At 57.1% G+C, this 12,537-nt stretch overlaps 1 protein-coding gene across 1 annotated transcript; it reads right to left on the reverse strand.

Moving 5' to 3' along the window:
* Positions 1–2,052: 2,052 nt before the first annotated feature.
* LOC311630764 (protein Daple-like) lies at positions 2,053–8,470 on the reverse strand (the record flags this gene model as incomplete). The annotated part of the gene is made up of 4 exons (XM_084900153.1): positions 8,394–8,470; positions 5,859–5,999; positions 5,321–5,439; positions 2,053–2,131 (listed from the first exon to the last, which is right to left on the reverse strand). Exons 1-4 carry the CDS (start codon positions 8,442–8,444, stop codon positions 2,053–2,055), a joined length of 390 nt encoding a protein of 129 aa, XP_084756279.1. The 5' UTR covers positions 8,445–8,470.
* Positions 8,471–12,537: the final 4,067 nt, after the last annotated feature.

Below are 12,537 nucleotides of genomic sequence, written 5' to 3' on the forward strand. Positions count from 1 at the left end.
CTGCTGGTCCCGCTCCAGGCCCTCGGGCTGCGGGGGGTCCAGAGACGTGTGCAGCCTCTGGTTCTCCAGCAACAGGGCCGGCCTCTCCTGCTCCAGGGCACAGAGCCTGTTGGGGGCTTTTGTCACGGCTCTGACCTCCGTGGCCAGCTTCTCGTTCCCCTCCCGAAACCGGTGCAGCTCCTGCTGCAGCTCCTGTGCCCGCGCCTCCTGCTCCTTCCCCCGCTGCAGGTCCGCGCACAGCTGCCGCCGCTCCCACTGCTTCATGCTCAGTTTGCGTTTGGTCTCCAGGACCGCCCGGTGGAGGACTTTTTTCCCATTTTTGTTGCCCTTCACGCGGGCCTTGCAGCTGGCCTGTGAACTCTCCCGCAGCGAATGCACCACTTGTTCAAGGTCCTTCGTCTGCAGGAAAACACAGTGGAAGACACAGGCGTGATTCCATTCCAAACTGGGGGCCTAATGTGTAGGCCTGGACGACCATCTCCGCATGGACCCAAAGAACGTCCTAACGGTTCCCAGAGGCCTGATGTGGACACAAGGTGAAGGGCACGGAGATCCCCACCCAGACAGTTCAAGTCTAAACACATTCACAGCAGCTGATGGTTTATGAACAGAAACCACAGCTCCTCTTTATTAGGACAATCACAGTGGCTTCCGTGGTGCTTTTTATCCTGGTCCACAGGGCCCAGCAAGCTGGTCGCCCACCCATTGGCCGCCCTTCACGCTTTTCCCCTGCAGACATTGTACGTGATCGTCCCTCTGCTGTGCATGCTCACCTGCCCCCAACCTGGCCTCCAGCACCACTGGCTCCTCCTCGCCCTGCCGGGCTCATTGTGATTGACAGGTCCTCAGGGAAGCCCTGAACCAGGGTTCTAAACATCCTGCACCTAACAAGACTCTCCCTGGACCCACGTATAATTCCTCAATAGCTCGTCTGAAGTCACCTGGCTTGTCACCTGTCATGCAGCCTGCTACAGTGGAAGCCATATCAGGGAGGTGGGTGCAGGTCTCTTAAGTCTAGACAGCATCATCCCAAGCCCTCCTTTTTGCTCTACTAGAGAGGCTGAAGAACTCAAGTACCTGATACCCAGCCTCCCTCGCAGCTAGGGTGAGTCAGGTGTCAGGTGAGGCCAATGAGATGTCCACAGAGGGTACTGGGAGGCCTTCCCTCTGTCTCCTCACCCTCCACATTCTCCCTGCCCACTTCTTGGGGAGGTACAACAGCCACTGCCAAGACTGGCAGAGCAGGAAGAGAGAAGCCTGGCTCCAGGGTGGCGTCCCTGAGCCGCTGCCCCAGCACTGGGCTGCCTAGCTTGGGACTTCCTGTAGTGCGAGGCCGACCAGCCCTGAGGTTTCCACGCCTGGGCTCAGAGCGTGAAGCTGGACATGCGAAGGGGGATCTTTGTCCTGCGGGCTGTCCCATGTGCTGCAGGACATCGAGCAGCATCCTGGCCTCCCCACCACAGCAGGACCACTGCCCTCCCCTCCCCCGTCATGGCAATCAGAAACAAGGTGGACAGTGCTGCCCAGCAGGTGTGGGTCAATGCTGGAGCATCAGCCTATGAACCAGAAGGTAATAGTTCGATTACCGGTCAGGGCACATGCACCGCCTATCAGTCTCAGTAGGCGGTGTGCAGGAGGCAGCCGATTAATCATTGCCGTTTCTCTCTCTCTCTCTCTCTCTCTCTCTCTCTCTTTCTCTCTCTCTCTCTCTCTTTCTCTCTCTCTCTCTCTCCCCTCCCTCCCTCCCTCCCTTTCTCCCTCCCTCCATTCCTCTCTGAAACAAATAAAAAATAGATTGAACAAACAAAAAATTGCCAGTGTCCCTGGAAGGCAATTACTGTCCCCACCGCCTGCTGTGGCTGGAACTGCTGTCCGAACTGCAGCTGAGGGAGGAAATGTAAGGACTGCCGGGTTCCCAGGACATGGCTGTGACCCTGGACTCGGCCTCTTGCAGGCAGGGGCGCCAGGGGAGGCATGGCGCTGGAGGGCCTACCTCCTGGGCTTCCTCAGCCTTCAGGGTCTCTATGTCACGGAGCAGCTGTTCTCTCTCCTTCACCAGCTCCTCTCTGGGGGTCTCCAGATCCTGTCTGGTCTGCTTTCCTCTTTCCATCTGGACTTGCAAGTCTTCAATCTGCAGCCAAAGACCCAGCCCGTGCAAAAGTCAGTTTCAGGAAGTGAACTATGATTTAAAGCAAACCCACAACCTGTCAGCCCCACAGAACACTTTATCCTGTCTTTTCTGAAGGGGAAACCCTTTCTGCCCACTTCTTGGGAAGGTACATCAGCCACTGCCATGACTGCAGAGCAGGAAGGGAGAAGGCTGGCTCCGGGGGGCATCCCTGAGCCGCTGCCCACGTCAGGCCTGTTTGTGCAGTGAGCTCCCCACACCCTGACCATCCCCTCAGCCCACGGCGTGCACTTCCAGCTCATGGTAGGGAAAAGCCATGGACACAATCGGTCAGCTTCCCTCCCAGCTTCCCACTGCTTACTGTCACTGCTTCCATCTTCGGCCTGCCCACTCCTGTCCTGAGGGTCAGGCCACATTTCTGGCCCAGCAGCCGCCACTGGATGTCCTACAGGGACCTCACCCAGTTGGGGACATTCCTCTCACCCAGCGGCTCAGAGGCGTCTTCTGCCATCTCTCTCCCTCCTCCCCCCTCCACGTAAAGGGGCCACCAAGGCCTGTTTCCCACGCAGCTCCTCCTCCACACCCGCTGCCGCCCGGCCGGACCTCCTCCGTCCTGCCTGCACGACTGCCCACTCGGCGGCCAGACACAGCTCTTCTGCGGGACCCACCAGCGCCAGTCCCTGCCCATCACCCGCCTGGGCCCGCACGCTCCCACTCTGTGCCTGACACTGGCCACCGTGACGGACGCAGCTTCGGACTCAGGCTGGGACCTGAGGTGTGACTCCCAGGCGAGGCCTGTGAGCTGTCCCTTCCCACTGACACCAAACTCATGATCACCCGGGACGGGAAAGGGTTGCTCTCTGCTAACAATGTGACCACGCGGTTTCCGTGACTGACAGGGCCAGCAAGCAGCAGGCGGGCACCCGCTTCTGCCGGGCCAAGTGCTCAGCACACGCCTGGCAGGTGGCAGGTCCAAGCAGAGCTGACCCCTCCTGGGAGCGCCGGCCCCTCCCGCCTCAGAGCTCCTGACAGGGTCTGTCTGGGCTGGGGCCCAAGAACCTGCATTTGGACTTGTGACCCTGACGCTGCTGGTTTGCGATGACGGCTCTAAAACTAAAACAGAGGATCCCCACGATCAAAGATCAGTCGGTTCTCAGAGTTTTTAAACACCGCAGACCTCAGGCCACCGACTAGAACCTCTGGGGGCAGGACCTCCAGACGCCCAGCGGCCCAGTGCGCAGCAGGACCCAGAGCTGCTCCTTCACCCGCGGGGCCGGCCCGGCACCGGCAGGGTCACACGCTCCCGGAAGGACCGCTGCCCTAATGCCAGCTCTGCCCCCTTCTCCCGGGCCGAGGGCCGCCCTGCCTTTTCCCATAGGTCTGGGCAGTCTCCAGGCTCCTCCGGAAGCAGCAGGCAGCCGGCCTCTTCCCCAGGAGGGAGGGTCAGGCACAGTGGGGCTCCCATCCTTGTCCTCACATCACCCTGTGGGCACATGGCGCCCCTGCCCCAACATGGGGCCCGAGGACGGGGCAGCCCCGCCCAGCCGGGGCCACCAGCCGCTCAGCACGTGTCTGAGTCTTTCTCACAAGTGAGAGCAGCCTTCTTCTCCTTCCTGATCGCTGCCCCACTTCCCAGCACCAGGTCCGGGCTCGGCAGGGAGGCAGGCATCTGTCCTGCTGGCAGCCCCGGCCCGGAGCCGGCCCTGAGGAGGAGGCCCTGCACGGCGGTCACCGCCCTCACTCAGAGAAGGGCCCGGCCCAGGGGGCCCGTGACTGCCCAGAGCCCACCGCGAGGACGCCACAGAGCCCAGCACGGCAGGGCCGGCCCCGGTCTGCTCTCTCAGCCAGGCCTGGGTGTGGCCCAAACTCCTGCCTGCTCACCCCTCCCTGTCTTGCTGTTAATCCTTCTCCCCTGCGGCCCCTTCTCTCCCAGGGAAAGGAAAGTTACGTCCAACCTTTGCGTATCTGGCGTGGCTGCTTCTGCTCTGAAGATGTGACAGCCCCATGGCCCACCCTCCCCTGCCGGACACCCCCATCTTTCTCAGCTGCTTCTGTTCCCCCTGGAACCGGAGCCTCCATCTCCGTCTCCAACCTCTCCACACCGCTCGCCTTCTCCCTCAGGGAGTCCAGCTCAGAGGGCGCTGGCCGCCAGCTCCATGTTCTGGGAGGTGGGCAGAGGCAGGGGACCCGGCCCAAGTCCCTGCAGCCCCAGGAGAACCCAGGGGCGGCCACGCTGGTCCATGTGCAGACCCCCGAGGGGGGCCCCCATGCTGACACTGAAGCATGTCCCCCACAGCAGCCCCAGGACAACTGGCTCTCAGGCAGCGCTGCTTTGAGTGGGGAGGAGAGGTCCCAGGTCACATTCCTGGACCTGGGGCCATGGGGACTGGGGGGCTACCCCACAGGACAGCTTCCCACTCACATGGCACTGGGCCTCCCGCAGCTCCAGCTGCAGCTGGTACACCGTATGCCGAGCGTCTGCCAGCTTCTCCGTCTTCTCCTCCCTGGGGGCGATGGGACGACGTGGTGAGGGCTTCCTCAGAAGCGCCCCGAAAGCCCACCTCCTGGGATCTCCAGCGGGGAAGGAGAGGGGACCTGGCTTCTGGGCCTGAGGAGGGCGTCTGCACGCCGGGCTGCAAAAACGCTCCCCGCTCCAAGGTGAGCTTTAAGTTTTCAATGCCTGCTCTCAGACACACCACGGCCCTGAGCTTTCCTGTGAGCGTGCGGCACAGGGAGGAGCCCACAGCCAGGCGGCAGCGAGGCCCACTGGCGGGGGGTGAAGGTGGGCAGCTCCCGAGACACTGGGCACGGTGCCATCACCAGCTGCAGGAAAGGGGGAGCAGGCCCACCGGACAGGACAGGAGAGACACATCCTCCCTCCAGCCAAGAGCAGCCACTGGGCCTGAGGGTGGGCAGCAGGCTGCTGCTCTGAGCCTGCCATGTCTGGACTGGCAGGAGCCCTGCAGGCCCAGCAGAACCCTGCTGTGCAGGCCCAGGGAGCTGAGGGAGGGCAGGGTGGGAGCGGGCTCCCCGGGGCCCAACAGGGACCCAGCTCCAAGCAGAGCCCCGTCACTCCCGGGCAAGTGTGAGAGCGCCCCAGTTTGCTGCCCCGCATGGCAGGGAAGCTCAGGTGCTAGCAGGTGTGGGACACGGGGCACAGGGGCGGAAAGAACGGGGTCACTGGGGACTCACAGCTCCTGCCTGACGCCGCGCAGCCTGGCCTTGGTGTCCGCCAGCTCCTTGGCCAGGTGCTGTGTGTCCTCGCCGGGGCGGCTGCCGGTGTCCCGCTCCAGGGTCAGGGTCACAATGAGCTGCAGAGGGCACACAGAGGGGTCTCACCTGCGTGCTCCTGTGCCTGGCACAGTGCCTGCACTACAACTTGCTGAAGAATGAGCAAAAGACGGAAGAACTAAAAGAGGAGGTGGCAGCCGAGACTGCAGTGCCAGGAGTGGCGCAGGAGAAAGCTGGGGGCGTTTTTAAAACGCGAGCATACATTTACTGAGACAGCAGGGCCGAGTGAATGGAGCGGGGGCCCCCAAGCTCAACTTCTGTCCTCACCCAGGGGTCTGGGAGGGGACTGGGCTCTGCAGGGAAAGGGCCCTTGCCCTGCCCCCAAGGAAAATGGACCAGGAGGACAGAGTGTGCTGCTTGAGAGGGAGTCAGGATGAGGAGCCAGGGCCCAAACCCCTCCCCACCTGTCCCCCAGCTGCAGGGCCGCCCGCAAACACACCTCCCTGCAGCTGTCCCGCGCATCCACGAGCCTCCTGAGCTGAGACGCCATGTTCCTGGAGAGGGACCGCAGCTCCTCCAGGGTCAGGCCTGGGACCTCCAGCCTCTGCAGGTCAAACAGGCTCTCCTGGTGGCAGGTCACCTGGGGGGACACGAGGCCGGTGCTGCGGAGGCCGGGCAGGCAGGAGCTGTGGGGTCCCTGAGAGCACACACTTCCCAAGGACAGGACCCCTGGGACCTAGGCCGCCTCTCCCACCGCTGACCCGCCTCACTGACATCAGTAACCCGCAGCCACAGGTGTCTGTGGGGCGGGCAGGCCGCTCAGCCAGCCCAGCCGCACTCGGCAGCGAGCTCTTTACTCACTCAGCACTGCTGCTGGCACTCTGTTCCAGGAGGCCCCTGACTTCCCGCCGGACAGCGCTCCTCACGGAGTGGAGCTCCCTAACTGCCCCCAGGGGTTCAGTCCCGCACCTTCCATGTGTCACACACAGAAGGTGGGCCCTGGGAGTGGAGGGTGAGGGGGGATAGCATCTTATTTCTCAAAATAAAATCTAATGCGAAGGTGGCAAAATATTAGAACGCTTCCGTCAGAATGGTGGGCCCATGGCAATCGTATGTTTACATCTTGGGGAAACATTTCATAACCTGAAACACTTTCCAGGTGAGCCTGCATCCCCTCCCCACAGGCCTCACAGGCCCACCTGGTTTCCCTGTCCGCCAGGTGTGAGCACAGGCCCAGCCTCACCCTCACTGGGCAGCCTCTCCTCCAACTGCCGGCATCACCTTCTCCAGCCCAGGGACAGGCCTTGACGGGCAATCAAACCTGTGACCTTTGGTCGGCTGTCCAACACTAACCACTGAGCCAAACCAGCTAGAGCCGGACCTCACCTTCTCAACCGGAGCCCCAGCCCAGCCCGAGGAGGTAGAAGGCCCGTTTCCAGTCCGCGTCTTCTCGGGGTGGGAAGGTGAGTGTCAGAGCACGCAGGCCTCAAGAGGGGAAACCAATGGCAGCCCCCTGAGTGAGGGGACCAGCGGAGCTCTTCCCTTTCCCAGAGGGGCACCTGCAGGGGGAGCACCTCCCCACCCGCTCCCCTGCTCGGCCGGCTCACTCAGCGGTGGGAGTGTCAGCCTGGGGAACGAAGGGTCTCGTGCTACATTCCCGGCCAAGGGCACAGGCCTCAGCTGGTGGTTTGATCCCGGCCCCATGTGGGAGGCAACGAGTCAATGTCACTCCCTGACCTCAATGTCTGTCTGTCTCTCCCTCTCCCTTTCCCCGCTGTTCACTCTTTCTAAAAAGCAATGAAAAAATATCCTTGTTGCCAAAACCGGTTTAGCTCACTGGATAGAGCGTCGGACTGCGGACTGAAAGGTCCCGGGTTCGATTCCGGTCAAGGGCACATACCTTGGTTGCGGGCACATCCCCGGTAGGGGGTGTGCAAGAGGCAACTGGTCGATGTTTCTCTCTCACAGACATTTCTAACTCTTTAAGCCTCTTAATTCCTCTCTGAGTAAAATCAATAAAATATATTTTTTAAAAAATATATCCTTGTTGAGGATTAAAGAACCCCAGAACACAAAACCCACAACAAAAAAACGGGGCCTTCCAGTCCCTCAATGCCATCCACTTCCTCACCTTTCCCTCCTCACTAAGGAGACCTTGGGACTGAGCGGGTCGCAGAGAATTCGGAGAAATCTCAGCCCGTGGTACGCGGCACCAGAAAGGCAGGGACATGGGCCCAGGCTGGGCTCCAGGCCTGCTCCCCCTCAGTGCTTGGGGAAGCCTCTGATGTCCGGAGGGGACCCTGGGACACAACCCAGCCGCTCAGCAGTCCATGAGCAGCTTTTTAAAAATGTTATATTTTATTTCTTTAAAATACGTTTTTGTTGATTCCAGAGAGGAAGGGAGAAGGTGAAAAATGGAAACCTTGATGAGAAACACTGATTGGCTGCCTCCTACACTCCCTACTGGGGATCAAGCCAACAACCCAGCGTGTTCCCTAATCAGGAATTGAACCATGACCTCTTGATTTATGGGTGGACCCTCAACCATTGAGCCACACTGGCTGGGGCACAAGAGCAGCTTTATTTTTTTTTAAATATATATTTTATTGATTTTGTACAGAGAGGAAGAGAGAGAGATAGAGTTAGAAACATCGATGAGAGAGAGTCATCAATCAGCTGCCTCTTGCACACCCCCACTGGGGATATGCCCGCAACCAAGGTACATGCCCTTGACCGGAATCGAACCCGGGACCCTTCAGTCCGCAAGCTGACGCTCTATCCATTGAGCCAAACCGATTTCGGCACAAGAGCAGCTTTAAAGGCTTGTGTTGCCCCTCTGACTCGGTGAGTCTTTGGTGGGGCCCGGCACCTGACTGTATGAGAAGCACCCAATAATTCTGAAGCCCCATCCCCAGGGCAGCCCTGAGTGATAACCACTCAGGCTGCCTTGATCCTCCCCTTTGCTATTTTAAATATTGTGCTGTCTGAGCAGGGAAGACAGTGAGTAGCAAAGACCTAATCCCCGGATACATACATGTTCACAACACAGGGACACACCAGGAAAATTGAAAGGCAGAACCGACATAGCCAGTTTGGCTCAGTGGATAGAACACCAGCCTGGGAATGAAGGGTCCCAGGCTCCATTCCGGTTAAGGGCATGTACCTAGGTTGCTGGCTCCTCCCTGGCCAGGCTCTGGTCAGAAAGCACACAGGAGACAACCAATCGATTTGTTTCTTTCCATTTGATATTTCTTAGTCTTTCCTCTCTTTCTCTCTCTCTAAATATCAATGGAGAAATACCCCCGGGTGAGGATTTAACAAAAGCAGAATGGTCCTCAGGCTAACAGGTGGCAGCTCACCATCACAATGGCTGAGCTATTTAGGATAATGCTGACATCCCCTCCACTTCCACCAGTCCCTTCCCTCTCAGGATCCAGTGCGGACTCAGCACTCACCACCCTTGGTGCCGGAGGCGGGGTGCCCTTCAGCCCAGCCTGCCCTGGCACCGGCTTGGGGTGCTGTGTTCATTGGCCCCTGCCAGCCCACACCTGCTCCTACGTGCTCCTGCTCATGGCTTGCTCATGCCTTTATCTCATCTGTCCAATCGGACTGAAGGCTGAACCACATCTCCTAAGGTAACTAAATCACACAAGGCTTCTTCTGGAGGGAGGGGCATGTCAGGGAAATACACTTTCAGTTCGGTGGCTGCCCCACAGGCCTGGTTTCCAGGGAAACCACTTCTCTGATGTGACCACCTCTGCCAAGGTCCATGGCAGAGGGGCTGCCCTCAGTGCAGAGCCCTCCTGACCCACCCCAGGGCCCAGTCTACAGCGACTGCCCTTCTGGGACTTGGCAGCCTGTGTCTGCCACCTCACTGACAGACACAGAGACCCTTCCCCTGGGAAGATCAGCCATGGGAAGCAGAGCCACATGGGCCAGAGCACATTTTCAGGGCAAATCAAATTCTGAGTCCAAACCCCTTGACAGTACTTAAAACCAGCCTGGCTCCGTATTAGGCAAGAACAGGAGGCAAATGGACACCTGATTGAGGTGTTTTAAGATTTTTTTTACATTTTTACCCCCATTTTGTTTTAGCTTGCTGAGGACTACCTTTCCAAACAGGTTCAATACATCTGGTGTATGAAACCTAAAATCAGGACACTCACTAATGGGTGATGTAGTCTTTGAACTTTCCCTTGGTGGTGAGAGTCTGCCTCCTGGTTGCCATGGGGAGTGGGGGTCCACGGCTAAGCCCCACAAAGCCAGCCACAACCTACCTCGGGAATATGGGCCAGAATCTTCTTCCGGGTCTCCATGTCCAGCTGTTGAATTTTGTCAATAAACTCCCCTTTCCTGTCGCACTGCGGAGGTAACGCGTGTTAATGGAAGCATTCTGCAAGTGAGGCAACCTGGGCCCACCGCAGCCACGAACGTTTCCAAATGAACTGCCCACCGGCCCCTGGCTTCCTCCTTTATAACCAAGCATCTGTTCTCCCTCCCGTCCCTTAGACTGAGGTTTCTCTAGAAGTTGCTCTGAGCACCACAGAGGAATCACCAGGGGTACTTGTTTTCAAAAAGCCCATCAGGTTGAAAACCTGGGGTGAAGCACAGAAATCTGCACGTTAAACAAGCTCCAGTGACTTAAACCAGATAAGGGCAGGAGCTCCAGGGGGACAGCCTTCCTCTTCAAAGGGCCGGATGGTAGGAACACCTCAGAGTCTGCGGGCCATTTAGTCTCAGCTCTGCCCTTGTGCTGAGCCAGCAGCCAGAGATAATACATGAAGAATCCAGAGGGGCCCTGTGCCCATGAAAGTTTTTTCCAAAATCAGGGAGGGTCAGATGGGGCCCCAGGCTGCATGGAGTTTCTGATCTTTGGTCTACACATCCCTATGCTGGGGACAATGTGCTACGGGCACCCTGGGCTGAGGAATCCCACCAATGAGTGGTCCCTTCGCTCAGGAAGCCGGGATGTGTCATGTGGGACTGAGGGCAGCTTCCCTCCTACGTCACTCACTACGGGGGAGTTTATCCCCACAAACCCACACAAGATGGCAAAGGCAGGCCCCCTCCACCCTTGCCCAATCCCTACCTGGAAAGCACAGCCCAGCACCAGCACCAGCATTTTCTTCATCTGCTTCATACTCTTTGCTAAATCAAAAGAGCAACGTATTTTAGTAGACTCATCTCCTCATAAAATCTCACCAGTGACACACCACTCTGCTGTTGGGGGGGGAATCAGATAAGCTAAAAAAATCATTTCTCTACCGAGAGATTTCAACTTCGGTGTACTCCGCCGCCATCTGTTTTCTACGTATGGGCTTATGTATTATTTAAGCCAGATGAGAATTCTGTACATAGTGTTTGTGATCCTTTCCCACTCAAATATGTCATCAACATCTTCCCACGATAACCCATGACCACGATAACACCTCTTGTTAGTGTGAGCGGGAAGCAAGCCCAAGGGCAGAGAGGCGGCTCCGCAGGAAGTGCGGAGTGGCGCTGGGATGAGGCGCACACACCTTCACCTGTTCATCGTGCAGCATTGCAAATAGCCAAGCCCCAGACATGCAGCCCACATCCTGCACGTCCGGCCCGCCGCTGTGGGGACGCACGGGACTTGGGGGGAAAGTCTGTAAGGAGGATTCTCCCAAAGGTCTGGAGCCTCTGGGGGGACCTTGCCTAAGGCAGCAGCCCTGCCTTGACTTTTCGTAACAAGTCTGATCCCGGGTGTTTTGCTAGAATCTCTCTGTTTAGTCTTTAAAGGCCCGACCTTGTAGAAGCACATGCTTTCTCAAGGATGCTTACCTTGCTGATTGTATCTAGAGGTTCATTTTAGTTCCAGCTGTTATGACAATAAAAGCCAGAGGAGGCAGGCGAACAGGGTATTGGTGGCGATAGCCAAGTAGTGCCTTAGCCTCTCTTTCACAGAAGCTCGTGTTAGAGTCATCATTCCTCCGCTCAGGGTCTGCCTGCAGCCCCGGCACGCCCCTCCTCCTCCTGTCCCTCAGTGTCAGTGTTTGGCTGGAGGCTTCCGAAGAAAACCCCAGACAACATACAGACGGCACTTCTGATGGTCTCATACTTACTTTGCCCAAATTTACTCAACCAACTTCCTTCCAGAGGCTCAAGTTTTCAACGTTTTAATCTAAATGATGCTAAACAACATCTTAGTGGTTAGGTTCTTTTGTTTTTAGAAGAAAAAAGAGCAATTGATTTTTAAAAAATATTTTTAGAGGGAAGGGAGAGAAAGACAAATTAGATCTGAGAGAGAGAGAGAGACTGGCTGCCTCTTGCATGCCTCCTCCTGCTCACACCCTCCTTCCCCAACTTGAGAGAGAGTCTGAAACCCAGGCATGCCCTAACCAGGAATAAAACCAGCAACCTTTTTGGATGATGTCCAACCAACTGAACCATACAGGCCAGGGCTTAGAGCAGGGGTGGGGAATGTCCGGCCCAAGGGCCATATAAGGCCCCAAATCATTTGGCCTGGCCCTCCCAAAGCATTAGGAGTGAGTTAATCAAATGTCTGACCAAATAGAGCAGCAAATTTTTAAGTTGGTAATTTTGTATGGCCCAGGAATGATATCATACATACCCAAATGGCCCTAGGCAGAGAAAAGGTTCCCCACCCCTGGCTGCTGGTTTGTAAAGCAGATTCTTATTTACCTCTTTAGGGAAAACTCATCCTTTAAGCTCTTTGTACTGCCAAATTGCCAGGCAGAAAGGTTTTTACCATTGCACTGTCTCACAACCAACATATGATAAGCCCAACTCCCCAGACACAGACCAACACTATCATACTGCTCTTCTCAGCTCTGCCAATAGGCAGGACCAAAAAAAAAAAAAAAAAAAAAAAATCACACTTCATCACTTCACACTGTCTCCTGGATTAAGCATCTTCATGTGCTTATGAGTGCCGGCCACTTAGATCAACAGCGTCAGAATACTGGGCTGTAGACCTGGCTGGTTACCAGGAACAGTATGACCCGCCAAGCTGTACCCTGCCTCAGTTCCCATCTCTGAAACGGTACAGCTGGCCTGGTTATGTGCAGAGTGGCTTTGGGGGGGGGGGGAAAGTTATATAGTTTTACAGCTTTCTCATCATATCCTGTTCTACTTGGGGAGAAGGAACATGCCAGAAAAAGCATTGTTTTTGAAAGACTTACCCACGCCCCTTG

Source organism: Pipistrellus hanaki (assembly GCF_964339955.1).
Source record: "Pipistrellus hanaki genome assembly, chromosome: 12".
NCBI lineage: Eukaryota > Metazoa > Chordata > Mammalia > Chiroptera > Vespertilionidae > Pipistrellus > Pipistrellus hanaki.